The following is a 21,514-nucleotide window of genomic DNA, read 5'->3' on the forward strand; positions in this document are numbered from 1 at the left end:
TAATATTCCATTTTAGGCAGCTAGTTATGTAAATAGGCAATTCTCAAGGCTGGCAGGTGAGAGGATGAATTTTAAGAAGACAGAGCACAAAGGTTTATGTTTGCTCTTCAGAATCTGTAACCTTAGCCCCACTTCCTGCTATTTCTCCTGTAATGGATATGGAGTTGATTTCTGTGCATTTAATGCTGGAGGACCCTATGTCTGGGGGACTGTAAAGGACTCTGTCTCCGGTTTTAAACGATGAGATAAGATGAATGAGCTTTGCTTTAGTTCCTGAACTAAATTTCCCTTCCTCCTTGCAGGAGGGCAGAATGCTAACACTTCAGTTCCCCCAATTATCTCCGAGCCAACGTAGCCTATTTGAATGCCAAATGATCTAGAATATGGCTTATACATGCCTGCAGACGATGTCAGGCCTGAAAGAGAGGCTGGTTTTGGCAGGGGAGGGATCTTATTTGTCCACATGGCTGGGTGGCTCTCTAAGATTCATTCACAGATCATTTCTTTGATCCATTTGTTCACGAAATTATTTCAGCAACGCCCCAGCCCCTGCCTCCTCTCTGACTTTGAAACAGGATCACAGATGTTATTTATAGATCTCTGCCAGCGAGAAGGGCACTCCACGGTGGGGCAGATTGTCACCGGGCTTCACCAACTTCACGGTGTGACCACGGGCTTTCCTGGCCTGGGGAAAGGTGGTGTGGGGCTTCAAGTACCATGGCGGGGGGGGGGGTAGGGGTGGGGGGACTGGGTTTTAGTGATACACCGAGTCACTGACCATCCCGCTCTTGATCAGAGCGCCCCAGTCACTGAGATATTGCTGCACTGTGGCTACTTTCTCTTTAATGGCAATTCTCACAGCACTCATATATTGCTGAAGAACAGCTCAAGAAGCCCTTGAAAAGTCAGCGCACTAGAAGCAGTAGCGTTATTACCTGGTGAAATTAGTGCTGCATTCCTGGTTTTGTCCCAAATGGTAAAAAATACAAAACCATGGAATATGGAATTCTTCTAGAATCATGTCTTCACTCAATTTTAAAGGACACAAATGATAGAAATCAGAGTATTGAAAAGATACTTTGCACACCCATGTTTCATAGCAGCATTATTCACAAAAGCCCAAAGGTAGAAGGAACCCAAGTGTCCACTGACAGAGAACGGGTAAACAAAATGATAGCCCATACAATGGAATACTAGCCAGCCTTTAAAGAAGGAAATTCGGACACACGGATGGATGCTGAAGACATTAGGCTACGTGAAATAAGCCAGTCAAAAAAGACAAATACTGTATGATTCCACTTATATGAGGTACCCGGTGTGGTCAAGTTCATAGAGACAGGAAGTAGCACGGTGTTTGCTAGGGGCAGGGGAGCATAGGGGGTTGTTTAATGGGAATAGAGCTTCATCTTGCAGTTCTGCAGATGAAAAGAGTTCTGGAGACTGGATGCATAACACCGTGAATGTGCTTCACCCTGCTGAACTGTACATTAAAAATTAAGACGGTCCATTTTGTGGGTATTTTACCAAAGTTAAAAAAATTTAAAAAATGTACAAACTAAAAAGCATCCCCACAAATTACAAAGCTCATACAACTTAAATGATACTTCAATATCTTGGCTTTAAAAATACGTAAGAGCCTGCTTAAAGAGCTCTTGTTGACTTATTTGTCACCCTTGTTCTGATCTGTTGACTTCTATTTCTTTAGAAAACAAAGTTACATTTCAAATGTCGCTGTGAATGCGTGGACTGTGAACCAGGTGAGAAGGTGCTCTAACACCTGAGCAGACTTCCTGACACACTGCTTCGTGAAGTTAGGACCTTCAAGTTCCAGCCCTGGCTCTTGTCCAGGAGCCGGTGTGAGGAAAGGGAAGACCTCCAGTTTCTGTGAGAACTGCCCTGGGCACATGTTGAGTACTCACGAGCTCAGCAGACAAAGATATGATGTTAGGATAGAATAATCCAGAATAATTGTACGAGCTGAAATACATTTAAAAACCGAACCAGATGGTCCTGAAATGCTCATAGTACAGCCTGTTTCTCCCCTATACCGTGCTCCTCCAGGCAGCCATGATAGCATGACAGCATGACAGCACAGGTGCCCCCGGGCTGGCCATCGGGAACAGCAACAGTTGACTCATCTCGTTGGTGAGCCTCTTCCCAATTGTGTCCAGGAACTCGGCTTGAGCCAGGCCAGCTAATCTGGACCTGATCTTCTAATCTGGAATTTTCTCCAATACATCATGAGTGTGGCCCAACATACCCTCTCCTGCCAATGCTTCCAGAACGCCAGTGGGACTTCAATCCTACTGCCCCCAGGCAGGATGTGGAACTGAAGTCCTTCAGAAACAGGAAGTGCAGGTCTCTGGGGTTGAATTTTATTGGATTGGGATGGGAGGTGTTAGGGGAAAAAAAATCAGATCGAGAATGTTTCAAAGCCTTCCAAAGACCAGGTGAGTCAGTAGGGAGCAGAGCCACCGAGTAAACACTCCTGATGCCAGATCAGTAGGCCACATGCTGGCAGTGGGAGAAGGGAGATTGAGTTGTGGGTGAGCGTGTCCCTTAGCTAACGGAGAAGGCTGTGCATAGAGTGAAGGAGGAGAGCTGGGGGCCGCCCCTGATCATTTTTCTCTGGTGTCCCTTCTCTCCCCCAAAGGTTTTGGGCTTCCCCTCTAAGGCTACCTGCCTTTGGCCTGAGTTGAGAAGGTACTTCTGCTGGGAGTTAAGAGAAGAAAGGGAAGCAGGCAGCTCGGTAACAGTGGGAAGGGTCAAACCCGTCCCCAGAGGACAGAAGAGAGAGAGAAGTGAAGCTCATCCCCACGTGACCTTGCCACCTTCTTCCCCAGCACGTATGTCAGCCATCGGTCCATCTGAGTAGTCAGCGTCCTTTCCTCACTATTACTGGCAACAGCCCCAAGATGAACAGTAGAGGAAAGGATTGCAAGATGGTGCCACACGATGTGGAAAACCAATCCCAGAGCTTCGATCTTTTTCAGCAAAGAGCTCTGGCCGACACAGCAAGCTGTTCCTGCCTCACTGCCATCCAGAGCACTGTGTGCGTCTACGCTCCAGGGGGTGAGGGAGTGTGGCTGTCTGGAAGCCATCATCTGGGAATTGTCTTCTGCTTTCTCCCATGGTCCCTTTCCTCACTCCCCTCACTTCCTCTGCATCACCTTTCCCAGCTAGGACAGTGTCCCAGCCGTGGGCAGGTGAGGACCCCTTCCAGATGGCAGTGGATCCTGAATAACGTTTAATTTTCTTTGTTTTCCATTTGGAAAGAAGCCAAAAGATCCTGACCCGTGCTTTCTCTGTTCAGGCATCTCCCCCCTTTTCTGTGTCTAATCGCAGTAACTTAAAACACCTCATGTGTGGTTAGGGTCTGAGAAGGGTGGATAGTTGGCAACACCTGGATGACTAAGCAATTTATTATTGTTTGCTTAGGCAACAAACAAGCCGGGTGTTCCCCTCAAGGTCAGCCAAAGCCCCTCAAGTTCCTTCCCTTTCAGTCTTAAGGGATGCACTTACACAGTTCCTGAAGTCTCACTATTAGTTGCATTTATCAACTTACTATTGTCCTTTCTTTGAGGAGCAGTGTTTGAAAGGGATAGATGAGTTCCCCTCTTCCCCTGCTGCTTTTATAATGCCTGTTTTGTTCGCTTGGGATGAACTCTTTCAGGGAGCCAGGCTGCAGCCTGTTCCCCTGCTGTGTCTAATACACTGGGAGTAGTTATCTCCTTGTTATCTCTGTACCTCTGTCTCAGGCCCCCGGAAGGGATCCCACAGCCCAGAGAGAACAACTCTCCCTCATCCTCCTTGCTATGTGGGGGCAATGTCCACCTTGCTTCTTTGGTGTTGCTTTGGCCGCCCATGTCTTCTTCCTGTGTTCTTGGCCTGCCTGCACTTCTCTTTCTGGACCAAGGTTTTAAGAAAAATGGTTCTCCTGGCATCATTCCCTTCCCTGCCCAGTGATGTCTGCAAAAGAGCAGAGGTGGAGAATCTTACGGTGCCACCAATTGTCATGGGGCCAGCTGCTCTCCTGCCAGCTACACTTTCCTGGCGATCATCATTTATTCTTTTATCATCAACAGACACGCCTTAAGAGAATGGTTCAGAAAATCTTGAGGCCTGCCAAAATCATTGCCAGCCCTGCTCCACTTAGCAGTGCAGGGCAAAGACAGCTTTGACAGGCAGGAGCCTGAAGACATATGGTGTTTGTGCTGTGGGTTACGTGGCTGATGGAAGTTCTCAGCTGTCTGGTTTCTTTCCACCAATCCCTTTGACAAAGGCCCATGTGCAGAATTTTGAGGATCTCTGATTCACTGGCAGATCCTTAAAAGAGCCATCTCACCTGGCCTCTTGCCGTCTAAGCAGTGATAGCTTTAAGGCGTCCCAAGTGAAAAGGATTTACCCTGTTTCGAAAGACTCCCAGAGAAGGAATTCTATTTGGGTCTCGTGCATGCATTTTGGTCTCGGGGCTGCTATCAGGACATTTTTTATATCAAATTTAAATTCTTCAAGTTGAAGAAATACTTGGGACATTCTTAAATGCTGGGAGTCAGGCAATTAAGAATCAGCCTAAATAGTGGAGCTATAAGGTCCTGCTATGATGCAACAATACAGGAGGCATTACATAAATCCTGATGAATGAGTAACTGGTATTTTTTTTTTTAACCTGGAAAAATATTGGGAAAACTTTCAGAAAGCCGATTTATAAACACCTTAAGCAAACAGAAAGCAGGGTAACCAAGCACAGAGCACAGTCAATAAGAAAACCTGCCAGATTTAATCTAATATTATGCTGTGACTGAGTGTCAGGCCTGGTGGTCAGAGAAGAAGCACCGTGCATAATCTCTGCTGGCCTTTGCATAGCTTTGGATTCCCTCGCACATAACACGCCCTCATTGGGAAAATGTGGTCAGGCCACACTGCTATTGGGGGTGAGTGGCCCTGGCAGCCGAGGCAAAAGAAAGATTGGTTAGCAGGGTCTCGTGCCAGCCCAGAGTGGTACCCAGCAGAGCTCTCAGGGGCCCATCACTGGCCAAGAACGTCTTCATCAGTGACTTGGATGATGGGCCAAGACCGCGTCCCTCAATTGGGGGAAGAGACGATTAGCTGCTGAGAAGAATGATGGGGGACTTTCCCTTAAGCCAGTTAGGAATGGCGAGTGGGGTGGGGGAATTTGCAAGCTGACTTTGATGAATTGTATATGTGGCCAGAAGCAAGTAAATAAAGTCAGGGGGGACAAGCAGGGCTGGCTTGCGGGTCTGTGCCTTGTCACTGTTCTGGCAGATTCATAGAATGTGGAGGGTGTTGCAAGATAGTCTGGGACAATGGTTAGGAAGACAGGCTTTGAAAGCAGACCAACCTAGATCCGAATCCTGCCTTTTTTACTGCTAGATGCGTTATGGTGGGAAAGCATCTGACTTCCTGGCTTCAGGGCCTCACGAGCCCATGAGGACTTCTCTGGGAATTAGAAAAACGGTGGCAGGCCGAGCGGATGGGGGCTGGGTGCTGTTCTTCCTTGCCTCCTTGGCAGACACTCTTGTGCAGTGCAAAACCCACACAGGCAGATGGAGCTGCCTTGCCTGGCTTCTCTCAGGACTTTGCTACGCTGCGCCTCTGGCTCCTTATCGGTAAAGTAAAGGTCATAATAGATATTCGAAGTGATCAAATGAGATACGTAACACACATAAAATGCTTAGCACAGTGCTAGGCACAGAGTTGGCCCTTGATAAATAGGAGTTAGAATGAAAAGGAGAGTGGATCCCCTTTTGCCACTGACCCCAATGCTTCTGGGGTATACATCTGGGGTGTAAGTCAGCGCCATCATTAGAAATTTCTGTCCTCTTAACTTTTGTGGTCCCACAGTGGGGGAAGGGGTAGACGAACCAGCAGATGTGTGGGAGCAGACAGCCTTCCACAGTCACTGGGAGGGAGGACCATTTATAGGGGGTGCAGTGAAGAAAAAAACAGAACTAGGTAGGAAGCCATCCCAGACTCGATGACCCCTTTCTAGAAGCCTTCGGCCCTATTTCCCAATCCCATCGGCTCCTCAACCCCTAGTTTTCTAGGCACCGCCCAACCCTGGCTAGTGGGTCAAGCTCCCACATGGTTAACACATTCTGGAGGAAGAATGAGCAGAAACTCCAGCCTCCTTGTGTGTAAACATGTTGTCTGCTGCAAGCCTGAGTACATTAGGCAATGGGGGCCCTGCTCTTAGACATCTTCTGGGGAACTAAGCACATGCACTCCTATCTAGGCTGCCCAGACTTCCTGGGAGCGGGAGCCCCAGCACTAGCCTTTGTTAGAATCTCCGGCACTTCTGTTTATCAGGGCTTCCCAAGGCACGGAGCTCAGGAGGTGGTCTCCATCCCACTGGGAGACCAACTGGCACTATGTGCCCCAACATTCCTGGGGAGTCCCATGATGGACTCCCACGATGGAGTCCCATAATAGCCCACGATGGTGGGGAAATCAGCAAGCCAGAGTAGAGAGGAAGATAAAGAGGGAGAAACAGAGTCCTGGCCCGGTAAATGGTGCTGGATAGGCTGTCTCCGGAGTGCGCTTAGGACCAACTTGCCTCCAGTGACGTGGCCTTGGGCAGTCAGTCCAGGAGGCAGTTAAGACAACCCTAGACCAAGCCAACTGCACCTGCCCAGTGCCTTTTCTTCCAAAAGTGAGAAGAAAAGGTCTTATAATTAAAAACCAATTGAAATTCACAGCAGTGCATAAATGGTATCAGGACCTTTAGGGGGAGGATGAGACGGTGGAGACCTGGAAACAAGTGGATTCTGGGGAGAATGCTGGTGCGGAGAGAGACAGAGCCCCAAGCAAGAGACAGGAGCAGCAGGCAGGAGCACTCCGTCTGCGGCCACCAGAGGTCACTGGTTCCCACTGCTGGAGCTGCACGCCGCCGCTCTGCTCTCTTTGGGCCTGTCCCTCACCTTCCAGAGCCAGCGTAGCCAAGACATTTATTGTCTCCCTAAGCCCTGGAGCCAACACCGACCTAGTGGGAGAGAGGAGAACTCCTCATAGAACATCCTCCATTCTGCCAGAGAAGGCCGGGGGCTGGAACCCAGGCTCAGGTAGTCAGCCTTCGCTTTCAGGAAACTGCTCTGAGCACACTAGGGCTGAGGAGATGGCACAGCATCCCTGGCTGCCGTCCGTCAGTCCCCAGCCTCTGCTCCCTAGCTTCCTTTGCAGAGGGGCAGCCCCAGGGAGCACCTTCCCTCTCACATGGCCTGGGAGGCCCGGTGTCACTGCTCTTTCCTTCTCTGTATAGGGATCCAGGACTGGGAGGACAGCCCAGTGCCCAAACCTGCTCCACCTCAAACGCTAAGCACACTGTTTAAATCTTCAAAAGTGTAGTCTTCACATAGACCTATAGCAAACTCAGGAAATTCTTTGTCTCAAATTAAATCCACGTTGTATTTGTGTGTATGTGTGTGTTTTCCAGGACCCATCAGCTCCAAAGTAAAGTAGTTGTTTTAATCTAATTGTGGAGGGCACAGCTCCCAGTGGCCCATGCGGGGATTGAACCGGCAACCTTGTTGTTAAGAGCACCGTGCTCTAACCAACTGAGCTAACTGGCTGCCCCTACACGTTATATTTTTTAAAAACTCTGTTAATCCCATCACGGTCCAGTTAGAGACCCTGGCTCTTCCTGACACCTGGTCACTCAGTCTACCTGCTAAAAGAGGCTCCTACTTGCATCATCAGCTCAGGCCTGCCATCATCGCTTGCCTGAATCTTGATGAAAATCCCCCTCACAGTCTTTCTGTCCTGGCCCCTCTGTGCTTGAATCCGCCTCCACTCAGCCATCAATGCAAACTTGACCTTGCTACTCGCAGCTTAAAGGGCTCTGCGGGCTCCCCACTGCCCAGAGAACCGAGTCCAACTTCCTAGCTTGCTTTATCCACAGCTCCTGCCAGGGCACCTTCTCCCAGCCTCGTGCGACTCCCACAGCTCTTTGAACACCCAGAGGTCCGCCTGATGCCTCGCCTTTACATGGCCGGACGGCTCCTTCTGCTCCTGTGCCCTTCTCCCCTCGCCGGGCGAACCCCCCTCCACATCTCTTCAGATCCGGTGAGACGTCCTCTTCTCTTGGAATGCTGGCTGTTCCTTCCTAAGTGTTTCTGCTGCATGTATCACATCAAATGGCCAGGTTTTCGCTCTCTGTCTGTGTGGCCTGACCAGACAGTGAGCTACCTAAGGACAGGAACCTGGACCAAGCGCATACGTCGCTCCGAAGTTATCCCAGTGACATATACATTGTCTGGCACTTAGGAAGGGCTTTAAATGTTTGATGAATGAATTCATGCTCTCAGTGAAGATTAAGTCACGTAACACAATAAAAACCAAACCAGCTCTCCACCAGAACAAATGCTTTAGTTAAGGACCCGCCTGCAGCTGTCTCTCTTCCTGGTAGAAGAGCCAGAGTGCGAGCCCACAGAGCCCTTTGAGCTGCGAGTAGCAAGGTCAAGTTTGCATAGCAAACGTGGGTGGGGGGCCTTCTGACATCCCTAACCTTTCCTCTTCTCATTCTACCTTGACACTGACACACTGGGCACCTGCCCAGAGAGGCACCATAGGCTGTGCACTCACATGAAAGATGGGGTTCCATCCGCCCCCCAGTTGATAGATGAGGAACCTGAGGCTTACAAAGATTACCCCAGGGCATTCATTCGGCACAGTGAAGGGCAGACATGGGGTTTGACTTCAGGCCGCTCTAAGGGCTTGTTCTTTATCACAGCACGGAGATGAGAAGACCAGGGATCAAGGCCCAGCTCCGCCACTGAGCAGTCACCTCATCCGCCGGGGCCTCCATTTCCTATCACATGACCAAGTAGACTTGAGGCTCAAAAGGGACTGGGGCCATGAAAGCATCTAAAAATCACAAGGAGTGGGGCGGCCGGATGGCTCAGTTGGTTAGAGCGCGAGCTCAACAACAAGGTCACCGGTTCAATTTCCACATGGGATGGTGGGCTGCGCCCCCTGCAACTAAGACTGAAAACGGTGCCTGGACTTGAAGCTGAGCTGCGCCCTCCACAACTAGATTGAAGGACAACGACTTGGAGCTCATGGGCCCTGGAAAAACTCACTGCTCACCAATAAAATTAAAAAAAAAAAAAAGAGAGAAAATACTTTTAAAAAATAAATAAAATAAATAAAAATTACAAGGGGCTATGCAAATACGAAGGACCGTGGTTCCTGATCTTTGTGGCTCATACTTCCTCTTTCTCTCACACCGTTTTCCCTTGCTGTCCTAGCCTATAGTTTCCGTCCTCAGACTCTAGTCACTCACTATTCCTAAGCACTTGTGTGACTCGGCAAGGTCAGCGGATACCCAAGGAGCTGTCCATTGTCCTTACCTGATATCTGAAAACACAGTGAGGATGCAGCACTTACATGTTTCAGTCCCTGATGCCTTCCTGTCCTGGAAGGGACTATCCCTGCCCCCCACCCCCGACCCCGTGTCCTGGGGGGTGCTCGAATATTCCGGCCCGTCTCCCTCCCATCCTCTTACCCACCTGCCCTTTATACTCCTTCCTTCTGCTCATCAGAGTAACCTCTACCCTCCTTTTGTCCACCCACCTTTCCTGTCTCATCCTCTGCTCCACTCCTTCTCCCCTGACCCCCAAACCTGAACCACTTAGGGCCAAAAACTGGCCTCAGAATGTGTCCCTCATCCCTTGTGTGGGGGCTGTATTTGTACGTGGGAATCAGGGAGGGACTTCTGTGGAATTCACACCAGCTCCTCAATTCCCGTCTGAGGAGGGTTTTCCTCACGTGGTCAAGTGTGTCCTGGGACGTGGGTACGAACACCGTGAGGGGCTGTGTTATGGGGGTACACCGCACATGCCTCTTCTTAGTCTAAAAGAAAACACCTTTCCCTTTGAGCCAGAGCACAGACAATTTTTCCTTTTAATCATCCAGGACCACCACAGTTCTCCCTTCCTAACTCTAACAACTGTAATGGAGAAAAATAATTCCAGGATGGGAATTGACACTCTAATTTCTCCTCAAGAATTCAAAAATTTATTTATACCTGTGATTTCCTTTAGCATCGGAAAAATCTCTGTGAGGAGGGGGAAGGAGCAGTTCTATTTCCCAGGCTCTTTTATTCATTCATTTATGAAAATATTTGCTGGGTGCCAGATTCCTGTTAAAACATGGGGATGCCAAGGAGCTCAAGGGCCGCCTGGGGGCAGGGGATGATAAAGGTGCAAATAAGTACAATATATGATGGCAGCTCTTATACTGGTATCTTGAGTGTTAATGGGAGCTGAGAGGAAGGAGTATCTCAGTCTGTATAAAAAGTCCAGGAAGGCTTCATGGAGGAAGTGACGCTCATGCAGAGACTTTAAGCACATGTAGGGACAAGAAGGGAGTCTGCTCCTGGAAAGGGAAACAGCACGTGCCAACAACACATGGGGACATGATCGAGGAGCTACAAATAGATGGAGACATCTGGAATATGAAATGAAGGGGGTAAAATTCTGGCAGCAGCAGTGGGGCAAGTGGCAAATGCCAGACATACATCTGCCTGCAAAGGGCTTAAATGTCTACTCTGTGGGCCATCTAGAGCTGAGGACCATCGAAGAGCTGAGCAGCTGGGAGCTGGGGCAGGTGTAGAGGGCAGACTGGAGGAAGGACAGGACAAGGGGACCCGTAGAGGCCACTGCATGAATCCTGTTGAGGAATCGGGTGGTCAGAGGAGTTAGATCACCAGGAGGGTCCACAGCACGGGGGGTGTCTAGCATTTGCCAGCCAAGTGGAAGCCCTGAGACCACTCCTCTGGGGCTACCAATACTGGCTCTTGTCCCCAGTTCACGCCAATACCAGGCAAGAAGCAATAAGCCAGCCTCATCTCTCCCAAGGCGCTCGGCCAGCATTGCTCAATTATCATTTCCTCTCCAAAAAGCACTGGGAAAGCTTCCAGAGTACTTCTTCGTCCTGAGCCCTCACCACTCCACGAGGACAAGCCTCCCACTGGAAGTGTCCAGGGGAGGAGACGGTCTCCTTCCCTCCACACTGTCTGCACACATGGGAGGCCGGGGCGGCTGACTTTTCTCTTGCTCTGGCTCATTTTCCTTCTGGAGCAGCAGACTCATCTCCTGCATTTTTAATAGCTGAGCATATTTAGCATTCAGCACACACGTGTAGGTTGATAAGGCCCAAGGAGAAGGCAACACACCGTGCAGGGGAGGAAAACCTCCTCCCTGCCCCCGCCCACATCAGCGGGTTGTCGGGTTTTCAGTCCCCCAGCAGCTCAGCACTCTGGACCAGGGGAGCTGCAGCCACACAGGTGGGAGGTCAGACTGGCTGATTTAGTCCCCATGCAAGGGGCCGGTACCCTGGCTGAGCAGATGCTCTTAAGAAAAGTCTGAAATGCTCATCTTAGCTTCAGAGCCACAAAGTCATAAGTCCCTCTTGACTTGCCCGTGGGAACAGACTCATCTTGCCCACCTCTCTGCCTCTACTGGCAGGACAATGAACTGGCAGAGGGGCTCTGAGAGCCTGGGTGCTGGGCGGGTGGGGTGTGATGCCAGGCAGGTCTACAGGGGACAAACCCTCTCTGTTTCCCCTTTCTCCTAATGCAGAGTTATTTTGAATCCCCTCAGACACAGAAGGGAGAAAACAACAAACCCACAGACCATTTAGCCTTGTGTGAGATGCCGGGAAGCCTGACTGGACCCAGGAGTAGTGTTTATTGCTGTACCCGTGAATTAGCCTATTGGGTAAGAGCGTCCCTGACCTAAAGGCCCGGCCCAGCACCCGCAGGAACCACTGGGCTCTCGAGGCCTTTAGGGGGTGCTGCAGAGCTCTTTTGGAGCAGGGGAACAGAACACGGCCTGGCGGAGCCCTCCTGCCCGAGTCTGCACTGACAACTGGCAGCACCACACGTCCAGACACTGGCTCACGTGAGAAGGAGCGAGTTCCTTTTACCTTGGCATCTTGCAGCTCCTGCCCGGGAGCACAACCTCAAAGATTAGATCTAGGAGCCACCTGAACACGCCTGTGAGTCACAGAACCAGAGGGACCCACCCAGGCGCACCTGGCCTCGGTGCCCAGGTCCGAGCAGTCTCACACGGCAGCCACCAGCCATTGGTGGCTACTGAGCATTTAAACATGTGGCAGAGGAACTCAACTTAAAATTCTATTTAATTTTAATTCATTAAAGTGTAAAAAAAGGTACCTAACTCAGTTGTTAGAAAATGTTTAAATATGTTTGGAACAACTTGAGTATGCAAATCTATTTTATAATTGCTAATTTTTAATCTAAATATGGATCAAGTATTTCTGATGAAAATTTAGTGTCCAAATTGAGATGTGCTGTAAGTGTAAAACGCACATAGGATTTTGAAGACTTGTATACATATATATACTATCTCATTGATTCTATGTTGAAATGATAATATTGTGGGTATGTCAGGTTAAATAAAATATATTATTAAAAATTAATTGTGCTGATTTTCCACCTTTTTCAACTTGGCTACTAGAAAATTTAAAATTACATGTGTGGCACACATTGTATGTCCCTTGCATAGCGCCAGTCTAAACAATTGTAAGGTTAACAGTCTCCAGAAATGAAAATCTTCTAAGCCCTTTCAATGGCCAGAGCCATTTCATTCAATTCAACAAATATTTACTGACGAGGGGACTGTGTTTGCTGGGTGTGAGGACTTGCTCTGCAGGAGGCCCTGCAATTCTACTGAGCAGAAGGCATACAGGAGGTCTCATCTATGGCACCAGAGTCATAGGTAAGGTACAAACGAAGTGCCATGCGGATTAAAGAGACGCCAGTACATCAGGCGGCTAGCAAGCAGGAAGTCAATGAGGTAAGGGCTTGGAGAAGAAGGTGACTGGTGGGCTGGGCAGTGAGGAACAGTGAGGATCTGGGCCAGGAAAGAAGGGACAGGACGCTGTGGAAAAAACCTTGGCTCACCAATCCATGCTTCCTTAGGTTCCTCGGCCCCCAGATGCCCATTCTCCAGGGCCTGCCCTTCACCCCTGCTCCTCTCACGCCTTGTACCTTCCCAGGAGGCCCCATCTGTACCCATGGCTTCCATGCCCGTGTCTACACCGACAACTTCCAAATCTCCATTCCCAACCCATTCTCTCTCCTGAGCGCTGGGTCCATACAGCCAATGTCCACCGACACAGCCATGTAGATGTTTCTCAGCTGTTCAAACTCCAGCAACACTCCCCCCACCACCGGACTCATCTTCTCCTCCTCGCCCTAAACTCTGGACCGTTTTGTCCTTCTCTTGAGGAAGAAGCAGGACCAGTCACCCAGCTGCCCAAGTCAAGAACCTAGACATCATCCTCAGCTTCTCCCACCTACTTACTGCAAGCCCTGCATACGACCACGCCAAAGTCCTGTGGTTTTCTGCCTTCATATTTCTCCCATCTGGCCCCTTCTGCACACACCCACTACCGTGGCCTGGGTCCAGGCTGTCACCACGCCTCACCTAGATTACGGAAACGTGCCCTCACCGTTCTTGCTGCTTCCTGAGTGGCCCCTCAAGCCACCCTTAAGCTACTGTCAGGGTGATCTCACTACAATTGAACACTGCTCCTTCAATAACTCCATGCAGCTTTCAGGGCGCAGTACAAACTCCTGAGCGCAGCATGTACAGTGGACACTACGATCTGCCCAGCCCACCTCCCCTAGCTCACCTCCTGCCTCCCCCCATGTGCAAATACGTCTGACATTCTGTTCCGTTTGCCTGGGATACTCTTCCCACTTTCTTTAAAAAAGTCTTTTTAATTGTGGTGAAAAATACACAACCTAACATAAACCGTTCTAATTTGGTTTTCCTCGTCTAGCTCACTACTACTTATCCTTCCAGTTCAGCTCAAGTGTGACCTCTTCTGAAAAGACCGCTTCTGACCTTTTCTGAGTCCTCTTCGGTGCTACCAGTATCTTCGCTTTTATCCCATTGTACTCTGTGTTCGCTTATGTCTCTTTTTATAGGCTCCCTAAGATACTGTGTGTCTTATTTAACTGCATCCCCGGGGCTGCAGTGTACAGTTGTTCAGGTTTTGTACTGCACAAGGATGCCTGGTGGAGGAAGTGAGTCGGGGATGAGGACCATTGGCCAAGTGTGCACCCTGGTCCTGGGCTGCATCCAGGCCTTTTTCTAATTGGCACAAAGGTGATAGGTGACATCAGTGGGCCCTATATATCCCCAGTACTTGTTAGAAAGTTGACACATAGTATTATGGTAGATGCTCAGGGGGACATGTGGTAGGGGAGCTGGAGCAACGGGATGGTGTATGACCAGGGTTGGATTAGGGGGTTTGAGCACTTTGTAGAGAGTCCCTTATGGTGGGGGGAGGGGCTAACTCTTAATTCAGTAGGAATCTTTGAGAATTTTTGAGAGGATTGTGACTTAGAATCACAAAGTCTCCAGGCTTGAAAATGAGATTCAGAGAAGTAAAGTAACTTGTTCAAGGTCACACAGAAAGTTAGTGGACAAACCAGGACTTGAACTGGCTTTCCTTTTTCTTTGTGAAGATCTAATTGGCTTTATTAAGTGATTCAGGGATTGGGCAGCCTCCCATCTAGCACCTAGAAGGTGCTCCCTAGACCTGGCTTTTCTTGCCCCTAGCTCGGTGTCTGTTCTACACTGCTCCTTGGGGAAGCCTTCCTGAACTGAGGCTGACCCTTGGAAGTTTCCAAGCCAAGTCTCCCCAGCCTTTCCAACACACATCCCTGGTGATGGTGGGTAGGGGGACGACAGCTGGGCTGATGGGAGGTGAGAGTAAGGAGTAGACTGCTGTAAGCAACGCTTCGCCTCTTTCACAAGGCACCTCTGCATCTGTCTTCAGAATATCTACCTAGTTTGAGTTAGGAAAATCGTCTATTAGCTTTCTGTTCTTCACACAAGGCAAACACTCTAGTTTTGGGAGCCTTTTTCTCATAAGAGCTATTTCCCTCCTTGTAATTCTTCTGGTTGCTTTTCTCTGGGCCCTGGCTAATTTTTTCAGTTCTTTCAAAATCATCTTCTGCCTCTAGCCAAAGGGGTCTTGCCCACAGCAGGTCTTACTAAGTGTGTGTTGAGTCAGTTGAATTGAATGTGGACAGAGAGCTAACCCCAGAGGTCTCCCCAAAGGCTTGCCTCCTGGGAGGATTCTTGGTGTCATATCTCACTCTCCAGAGACCACATTTATCATTTACTGCGTTCATTTTATGATCTTCCGTGACTCCTGAGTCTCCTAGCTTATTCCTCCTGAGCCCCTTGACTAGCTTTCCTCATTTGATAGCTCACTTCTAGACTCCGAATAAATGTTTGTATCCTTTCCCATTTTCAACTTTGGTCTGAGTCAGAGCCATTTCTCTACTTTTTCAGAGATGTGACTTCTCGACCTTTATCCCTGGTTGCGGAAGCTCTGTCCTTTGGCACATGTGATAATAATGATAACATTACCATCAAATATTTATCGAATGTGTACTCTGCTCCAGACATTGAACTTGCCGCTTTTCTAAAAAGTTGCTCACTTGATCCTCACAACAAACCATGGGGCAGAACTACTATTAGCCCCATTTTACAGATGAGGAAAACGGAGGCACACCAAGATCAAGCGACTTGCCCAAAGTCACCTAGCCGAGATTTGCACACAGGCAGTGATTCCAGGGCTTGAGCTTACATCAGGACACCTGATGCTGTCTCAACAAACAACCTTCAGGGGCTTTTTGAGGTCACTGATAAGAGGGAGACTCACACTCCCAGAGGCCCAGAGCCACCACTGCTGTCACTCTCAGGCTGGATTTTCCCTAACCAGCTACATCCTCCTACAGGATGGAACTGAGAGCCTCACAATCAGAAGAGAACAAAGCTTGTCCACGAGGCCCACCTGCATGATGCTTTACTCCCCTCCTTGACAGCTGTGGCTAAACCTTTCCACTCCATCACAAGGCTCTTTACTTGATCTGGCATAATTAGCTCTTTACAAAGTCATCATAATTTGCATCGTGCAGTGACAAACCAATTGATGGACGATTTTACTCCACAGCTTTCCCAGGTAAGAATAAAGTGTCATTAACTCTCACTAATTAACAGACCACGTTTTCTCTTTAAATATGTAAATCAGATGGACTCCACACTTATCCCTCGTCTGCTTTCATGAGGCTTGAAGGGTAAGGCTAGAGGCTCTGTAAGCAGCCAGTCCTGAACTGCTCCAAGTGAGGTGCCTCCGCGTTTCTTTGCATTTCACTCTGCTGCGCTGCAAGATGTGTTTTTTACAAAGGAGAGACAAGACCCTCCACCAACAAAAAGATTACAACTCGCTTTAGTGCGGTGGTCTGGAACCGAACCTGCCATATGGCTGAGGTGTGCCTGTACTCATCTCTGCTTCCTGTCTTGGTTTCCTATCAGTCCATGCCACAGGTAACCTTTTCTGATGTTTTGGTAAAGACTGAGATTTAAAAAAAAAGAATTAAAAGCCTCTGATTTTTTCAGTCACCTGCAGTCAGCTCTCTCCCACCCCATCAGAAGAGTGACATTCTCTTTGGATTTCCTCTCTTCCTCATCCCATGGTCAGCTCCCAATTACCTGCCTCTGCTGGCAGCGATTGCACGGAGCAGACACCTAGCTGCTCACAGCAGGAGACTCTGTGGGGGGAGGGGCTGCCTCCCAGGGCTGCAGGACCACCGATCTACCCCCACTTCCTTATATCCACCCCCACCTCAATCCCTGCTGGGCAGACTGACTATGCTTGTGATTATACCGATGCTTCTCTTCACTGGGGCGGAAAATTGAGAGGTGACCGTATAACTGAGCAATATTTCCCTGTTATTCTTTTCCAAGACACAACTTGGTTCAGCTCTCAGGAGCAGACAAAATTCTCCTGTCAGGCATGTGGCAGTTTAAGGTCCTATGTTCTCTCTAGTGTTTAGCTTTCTGACCCTTCCCTCCTCTGCTCCCTCAAATCCTGAACCCGATGCCCAGGAACAAAGCCAGAGGGTAAACACTGTTTCCCGTGGTGATAGGGACAAGCATGGAGGACAGACAGCGGCTGGCTGCCAGCACCCGACACTCACCATGGTTTGTCCCTTGATCCTTTCGCAGAAAAGACTGTGTGCTGTTTGCTGCTGGAGGTAAGTAGATTGTCTTTGGGCGTTTTGAATGGCTTTGAGGTGCTGCTGGCAGAGTTATGGCCGCTGAGACAGGCTTTTGTTTTCACCTGTACTAGTGATGTCCTGGAATTGGAGGGTGGAGATGCTGGAGAGGAAGAAGGTCTGCACATTGAACCGTGTCTTCTCTCTACAAAGGGAGAAAGGTTAGAACTCAGCACCTCATCTGTAGCAAGCGAGTGTGTCACACATTCATGCATAGGCATATGCAACAGGCAAAGAGAAAGTGCTCTTCTTGCAATGGCTGCATCCCAGAAGCCTTAGTTCAGGCTACGTTTTATCTTGACATCGTTCCTCTCCTACCAATTAGCAATGATGACATTCTGAATTTCTGTATCAAATGGTAAACACCACGGTTCTCATAGGAGGGATTTTTTAGGCCATTCTTCTGCAAAACAACTTCCACAGGACTAAAGAGGGCACCAGGTGTCACCTGACCACAGTGGGATAACTGCATAGCCAAAGTGACCCCCAGGTGGCTACTCTGAGGCCAAAAGGTCCCTCAGGGTGGTGGGCAGCGCAGGACTCTCAAGAAAACAAACAGGAAATCCTCAAACCTGACCCACAGCAGGACCACTAAGACCAGAAGGACCAGCAAGGGCAGAATGAAAAGTGGCCTTGAGAGCCAGGAGTGGACCACGTCACAAATGTTTGGGCTCCTTCCTTCCCGTGAACCCTAGAGTCTTCCTGCCCCACTCATGGCGGTCCTGGCCGGCTGTGTTCAGCACGCCGGTGCCCTCTCAGAAGCAGGCACAATTGGTGTTAGAGCAGGGGAGACTTCTCACTGAGGCCAGCATGCGCCAGCGAAGGACTCGGGATTAGGACTCAGCTTTCCCAGCGTGGAGTCTTGTATCTGAATTTAGAGTCCATGGTATTTCCAACTGCAGCTCCAATGCTGTGTTATTTGCCAAGGAGGGAATCCAGGGCCCAGGACAGAAGTCACTGAGGGCTCATTGGGCAACTTTCCAGATGGGGAGCCACTAAAGCCCAGAAGATCCCCCTCTCTTAGGATTCCTACGAAGGCTGCATCCATACCAGCTATGGCGTCTCCAGGGCTCACAGAGATCCAGGTAACCCTGTCCTAGCGGCTAAGCTAGGACGTGCAGGAGGACACCAATGTATGAGGCAGAATCCACAGATGGGGGGCCTGGCCTTGGGTGGGCAGGCACAGCTTCCTGGGGTCCTACAGACCATACAAGAGCGCTGGGCAGCCATGGCCCCCATGTCCCACTCAGTGAGCCTCGTGGTCTCAACGCCATGGGTGGAATGAGCACACTGCCCAGGACAGCAGGTGCAGGAAGTCAAGTGCTAGGGTCCTCCCACTGTGGTGGATCTTCACTGTTACAGGGTAACAGATCTGATAACAGTTGAGGACTCCCCCCAAGAAAAATGCACCTTTATACATGCCCCCAAACTTAGTACACTGTTACAGGAAGGAATCCTGGGCCCCCCAAAACACAAAGGCTCCGAAATCCTGGGTCCTCACTGGCTCTCTCGTGTCTGTGACAGGCCCTCACCTATTGTTAGTGCTTCATTAATATGTGCTCAATAAATAAATGAAATGACAACAGATGGGAAGAACTAGAGATCAGAAATCTGGAAATCTGGGATGAATGGGATAATGAACGAGATGGGAGGCAGAGACGGCAGGCCACACTTTCCCTCCCCCTCCAAGCGGAATCGCAGGCTTTTCTCATCCGTGAGACATCCCTGGCTGTTACTCCAGGCATCTCACCTGGTCTGTCGGGGATGGGATTTGGGGTTTTCTCTGTGCTCCACTGTACCAACGCCTTCCAGGTTGTCTCAAAGCAGACTGACTCAGGGCCTCTGATGAAGTGGGAATTGGGAGGAAAGCATGGATTTTTGAGGATCACTTGATCGTTGGGTATTTTGGCCCGAGCAGTGGTCATCATTTCCCTACACTGAATAACATGACAGGGTAATTTTTCTTCAGTGAGTCAGAGCAGACCTTGCATACGTGCTCAGTTCCTAGAGCCATCCCGCTGAACGTTTTGGAAACCAAGTTCCAGGGCCTCTGTTTCGATGTAGTAGAAAGAACCTTAGGCTGGGAGTTGAGAGATCAAGGCTCCAGCTCCAACCAAACGACATTACTAGGCGTATGGCTGGGAGTTCACCACTTCAACTTTCCCAGTTTCCATGTCTTTATCTGTAAATGAAGTGGGTCCCTAGACGGTTTCTAAGGCCTCTTTCTACTCCTTTATCATAAAGACAAGGCATATGTACACCTGCTCCTTCTCTTCTCATCCCTCATGATTCCGGAATGTTATAGCAATAATTACAGCCGAAGTATTGAAATGTTTCACTCAGGCAGGATCCTCCTTGGAGGAATTCATCCTTCGTAAGACTGTACTGGCCTTTACAACCCCTGTGAGACAGGCAGGAAGCAGCCATGCACCTCCACCCTCCTCGCGCCTGACTGGCCAGAGAAGACCCAGAGAGATGAGGTGGCTTGCCAAGGTCAGGGCCAGTGGCTATGCAAGGAACGGGGGTCTCTGTGCCGTGTGCAGGGGCCCAGCTGCTTCTCAGGAAGGCAGGAAATGGGGTGTACTGTGACCGGGATTTGGAACCAGGAAATCAGGAAGTGCGGGAATTAGAATCACTGAAGGTTACGTAGAACTGGGTCTTAAAAGTCAGCTCATCCCATCTCCTTGCTGACCGATGAGGTATCAGTTAGAGAGGTTATTAGTTACCAGCTTGCAGGCAAAACTAGTTGGAGGCAATGCTGAGACTAGAACCAACTCTTCTCGTTTCAAATCCATAGTTCTTTCTGCCCTTCAGAAATGTTCTCCTTAGCAATTTCTTTTTTGGCAGAGGTTTCCAAAACTAAAATAAGACTTTGATTTTTACCACTACTGTTTTGGATTTTTCTGCAGTCTTCCTTCACTCATTTGCTGTCACTTGCTCAAGCTGGCAGAGGGGTTGGGGGGAAACGGACGTGCGGAAATATGCCTCAGTTCGGGTGAGGAGATAAGTCTTGATAACGAAGAGAAATTTTATTGTGCAAAACTCAGAGTTAAAAATTATACAAGTAAACAAAGATAAGTCACAAGGAAGGGTGCCATTAAGGACAAAAGGAAAGGGCCAGACCAGTGATTCTAAAATCACCTTCCCAGAGAAGTCGGGTTAGTGACCCTGCCAACACTTTCCGCTACTAAACTCACAGAAAAAAAAAAAATTAAATCAATGGATAAGATTTTTTCCTTGGCTTTACATTTTAGTTCCATCAATTCTTCTTAAATCACCAATTGAAAGAGTAAGTCGCATATGAGAGACTGTTCATCAAAACTTGTAGAGAATCCTTTATCCTTAAATTTCTGGTGTGTGATTTTGTATTGTACTAAACAAATTAAAGAAGTTATTTCCTACTAGTGAAACTGTTCTATGTTGTTTAGACTGAATTAAATCTACCCCTATTGCAAGGTATCCCACAAAGAGATCCGCACGTCTGTCCCCTGAGCCAGAGAATTAGCTTGCCAGCCACTGGTGCAGGCAAGAAAGGCTACGTGAGAATCTAATGTGGGGGCCAGAGTCTGTACTTCACTAGGCCAAGCTTTTGAAAATGGGTGGAAGTGATGTCCCCGGTAGGGCAGAGTGAGGAGATTTTCCAGAAAGACCCAGTTCCTATTCAATCTGTGTTTCCCTATTCTGTGAAGATCTGCCTGTAGGTAACTTACAGGGTTTTGTCTTTTGGAAGAGAGGCGGGTGGGCTGGGGATAGGAGACAGGGTCTTAGTTTCTTATAAACAGGTGTTGCTGTGCAGTGGAGTGTCTCCAAGTAAAGTTTTCCAGGTTTATATTACAATCATCCTGATAGAAGCCCTCGCCTACTTTGGGCTTACTCATTATTTCTATTTTGCCTTAGGTAGATTCCTATAATTATTTAAATTCCACTTGCCCTACCCGGAAAGAGCTTACAGAGCACTGTGTTTTTTACTTACCGTTACAATATTTTATAGAATGAAGCGATTTGAGAGAAAAAGAACCCATCCCTCCAAATTTTCTCCTTCTTTGTTAATGTAACATAGATCATTAACAAAACTGTGATCAATTGATATTTTGGACTATTCTTTTTCAACTGACATTACTCCATTTACACGTTTCTCATTTTCATTCATGTGTCATTTTATGTGGTTAGGTAATAATCATTGACATTCTGTAAATTGTTTAGCAACTCTCTTACTGTCTACTTACTGTCTGTTTTTTTTTTTTTTAACAATTTATTTAAAAAGTGATTTAGGATCATTTCTTTGAGATATAGTGAAACGTTGCGGTAGTTTATAGCTCCTGCAGCACATTTCTTTCCAGACCGTGTGACAGAAAGACCAAACCAATCTATTGTGCTAATGGTAAATGT

At 48.6% G+C, this 21,514-nt stretch overlaps 1 protein-coding gene across 9 annotated transcripts in view; it reads right to left on the reverse strand.

Annotated features, from left to right (window-relative positions):
- ATXN7L1 (ataxin 7 like 1) overlaps positions 1–21,514 on the reverse strand; it is a 216,592-nt gene that overhangs the window by 31,088 nt on the left and 163,990 nt on the right. For all 9 annotated transcript variants that reach the window (XM_033088599.1, XM_033088591.1, XM_033088590.1 and 6 more), the window contains one exon: positions 17,048–17,270. In XM_033088599.1, coding sequence (XP_032944490.1) covers positions 17,048–17,253 — 206 coding nt within the window. In that variant the 5' untranslated portion in view covers positions 17,254–17,270. The remainder of the gene's footprint in view (positions 1–17,047; positions 17,271–21,514) is intronic.

This window comes from Rhinolophus ferrumequinum, chromosome 20 (genome assembly GCF_004115265.2).
Source record: "Rhinolophus ferrumequinum isolate MPI-CBG mRhiFer1 chromosome 20, mRhiFer1_v1.p, whole genome shotgun sequence".
Taxonomy (NCBI): domain Eukaryota; kingdom Metazoa; phylum Chordata; class Mammalia; order Chiroptera; family Rhinolophidae; genus Rhinolophus; species Rhinolophus ferrumequinum.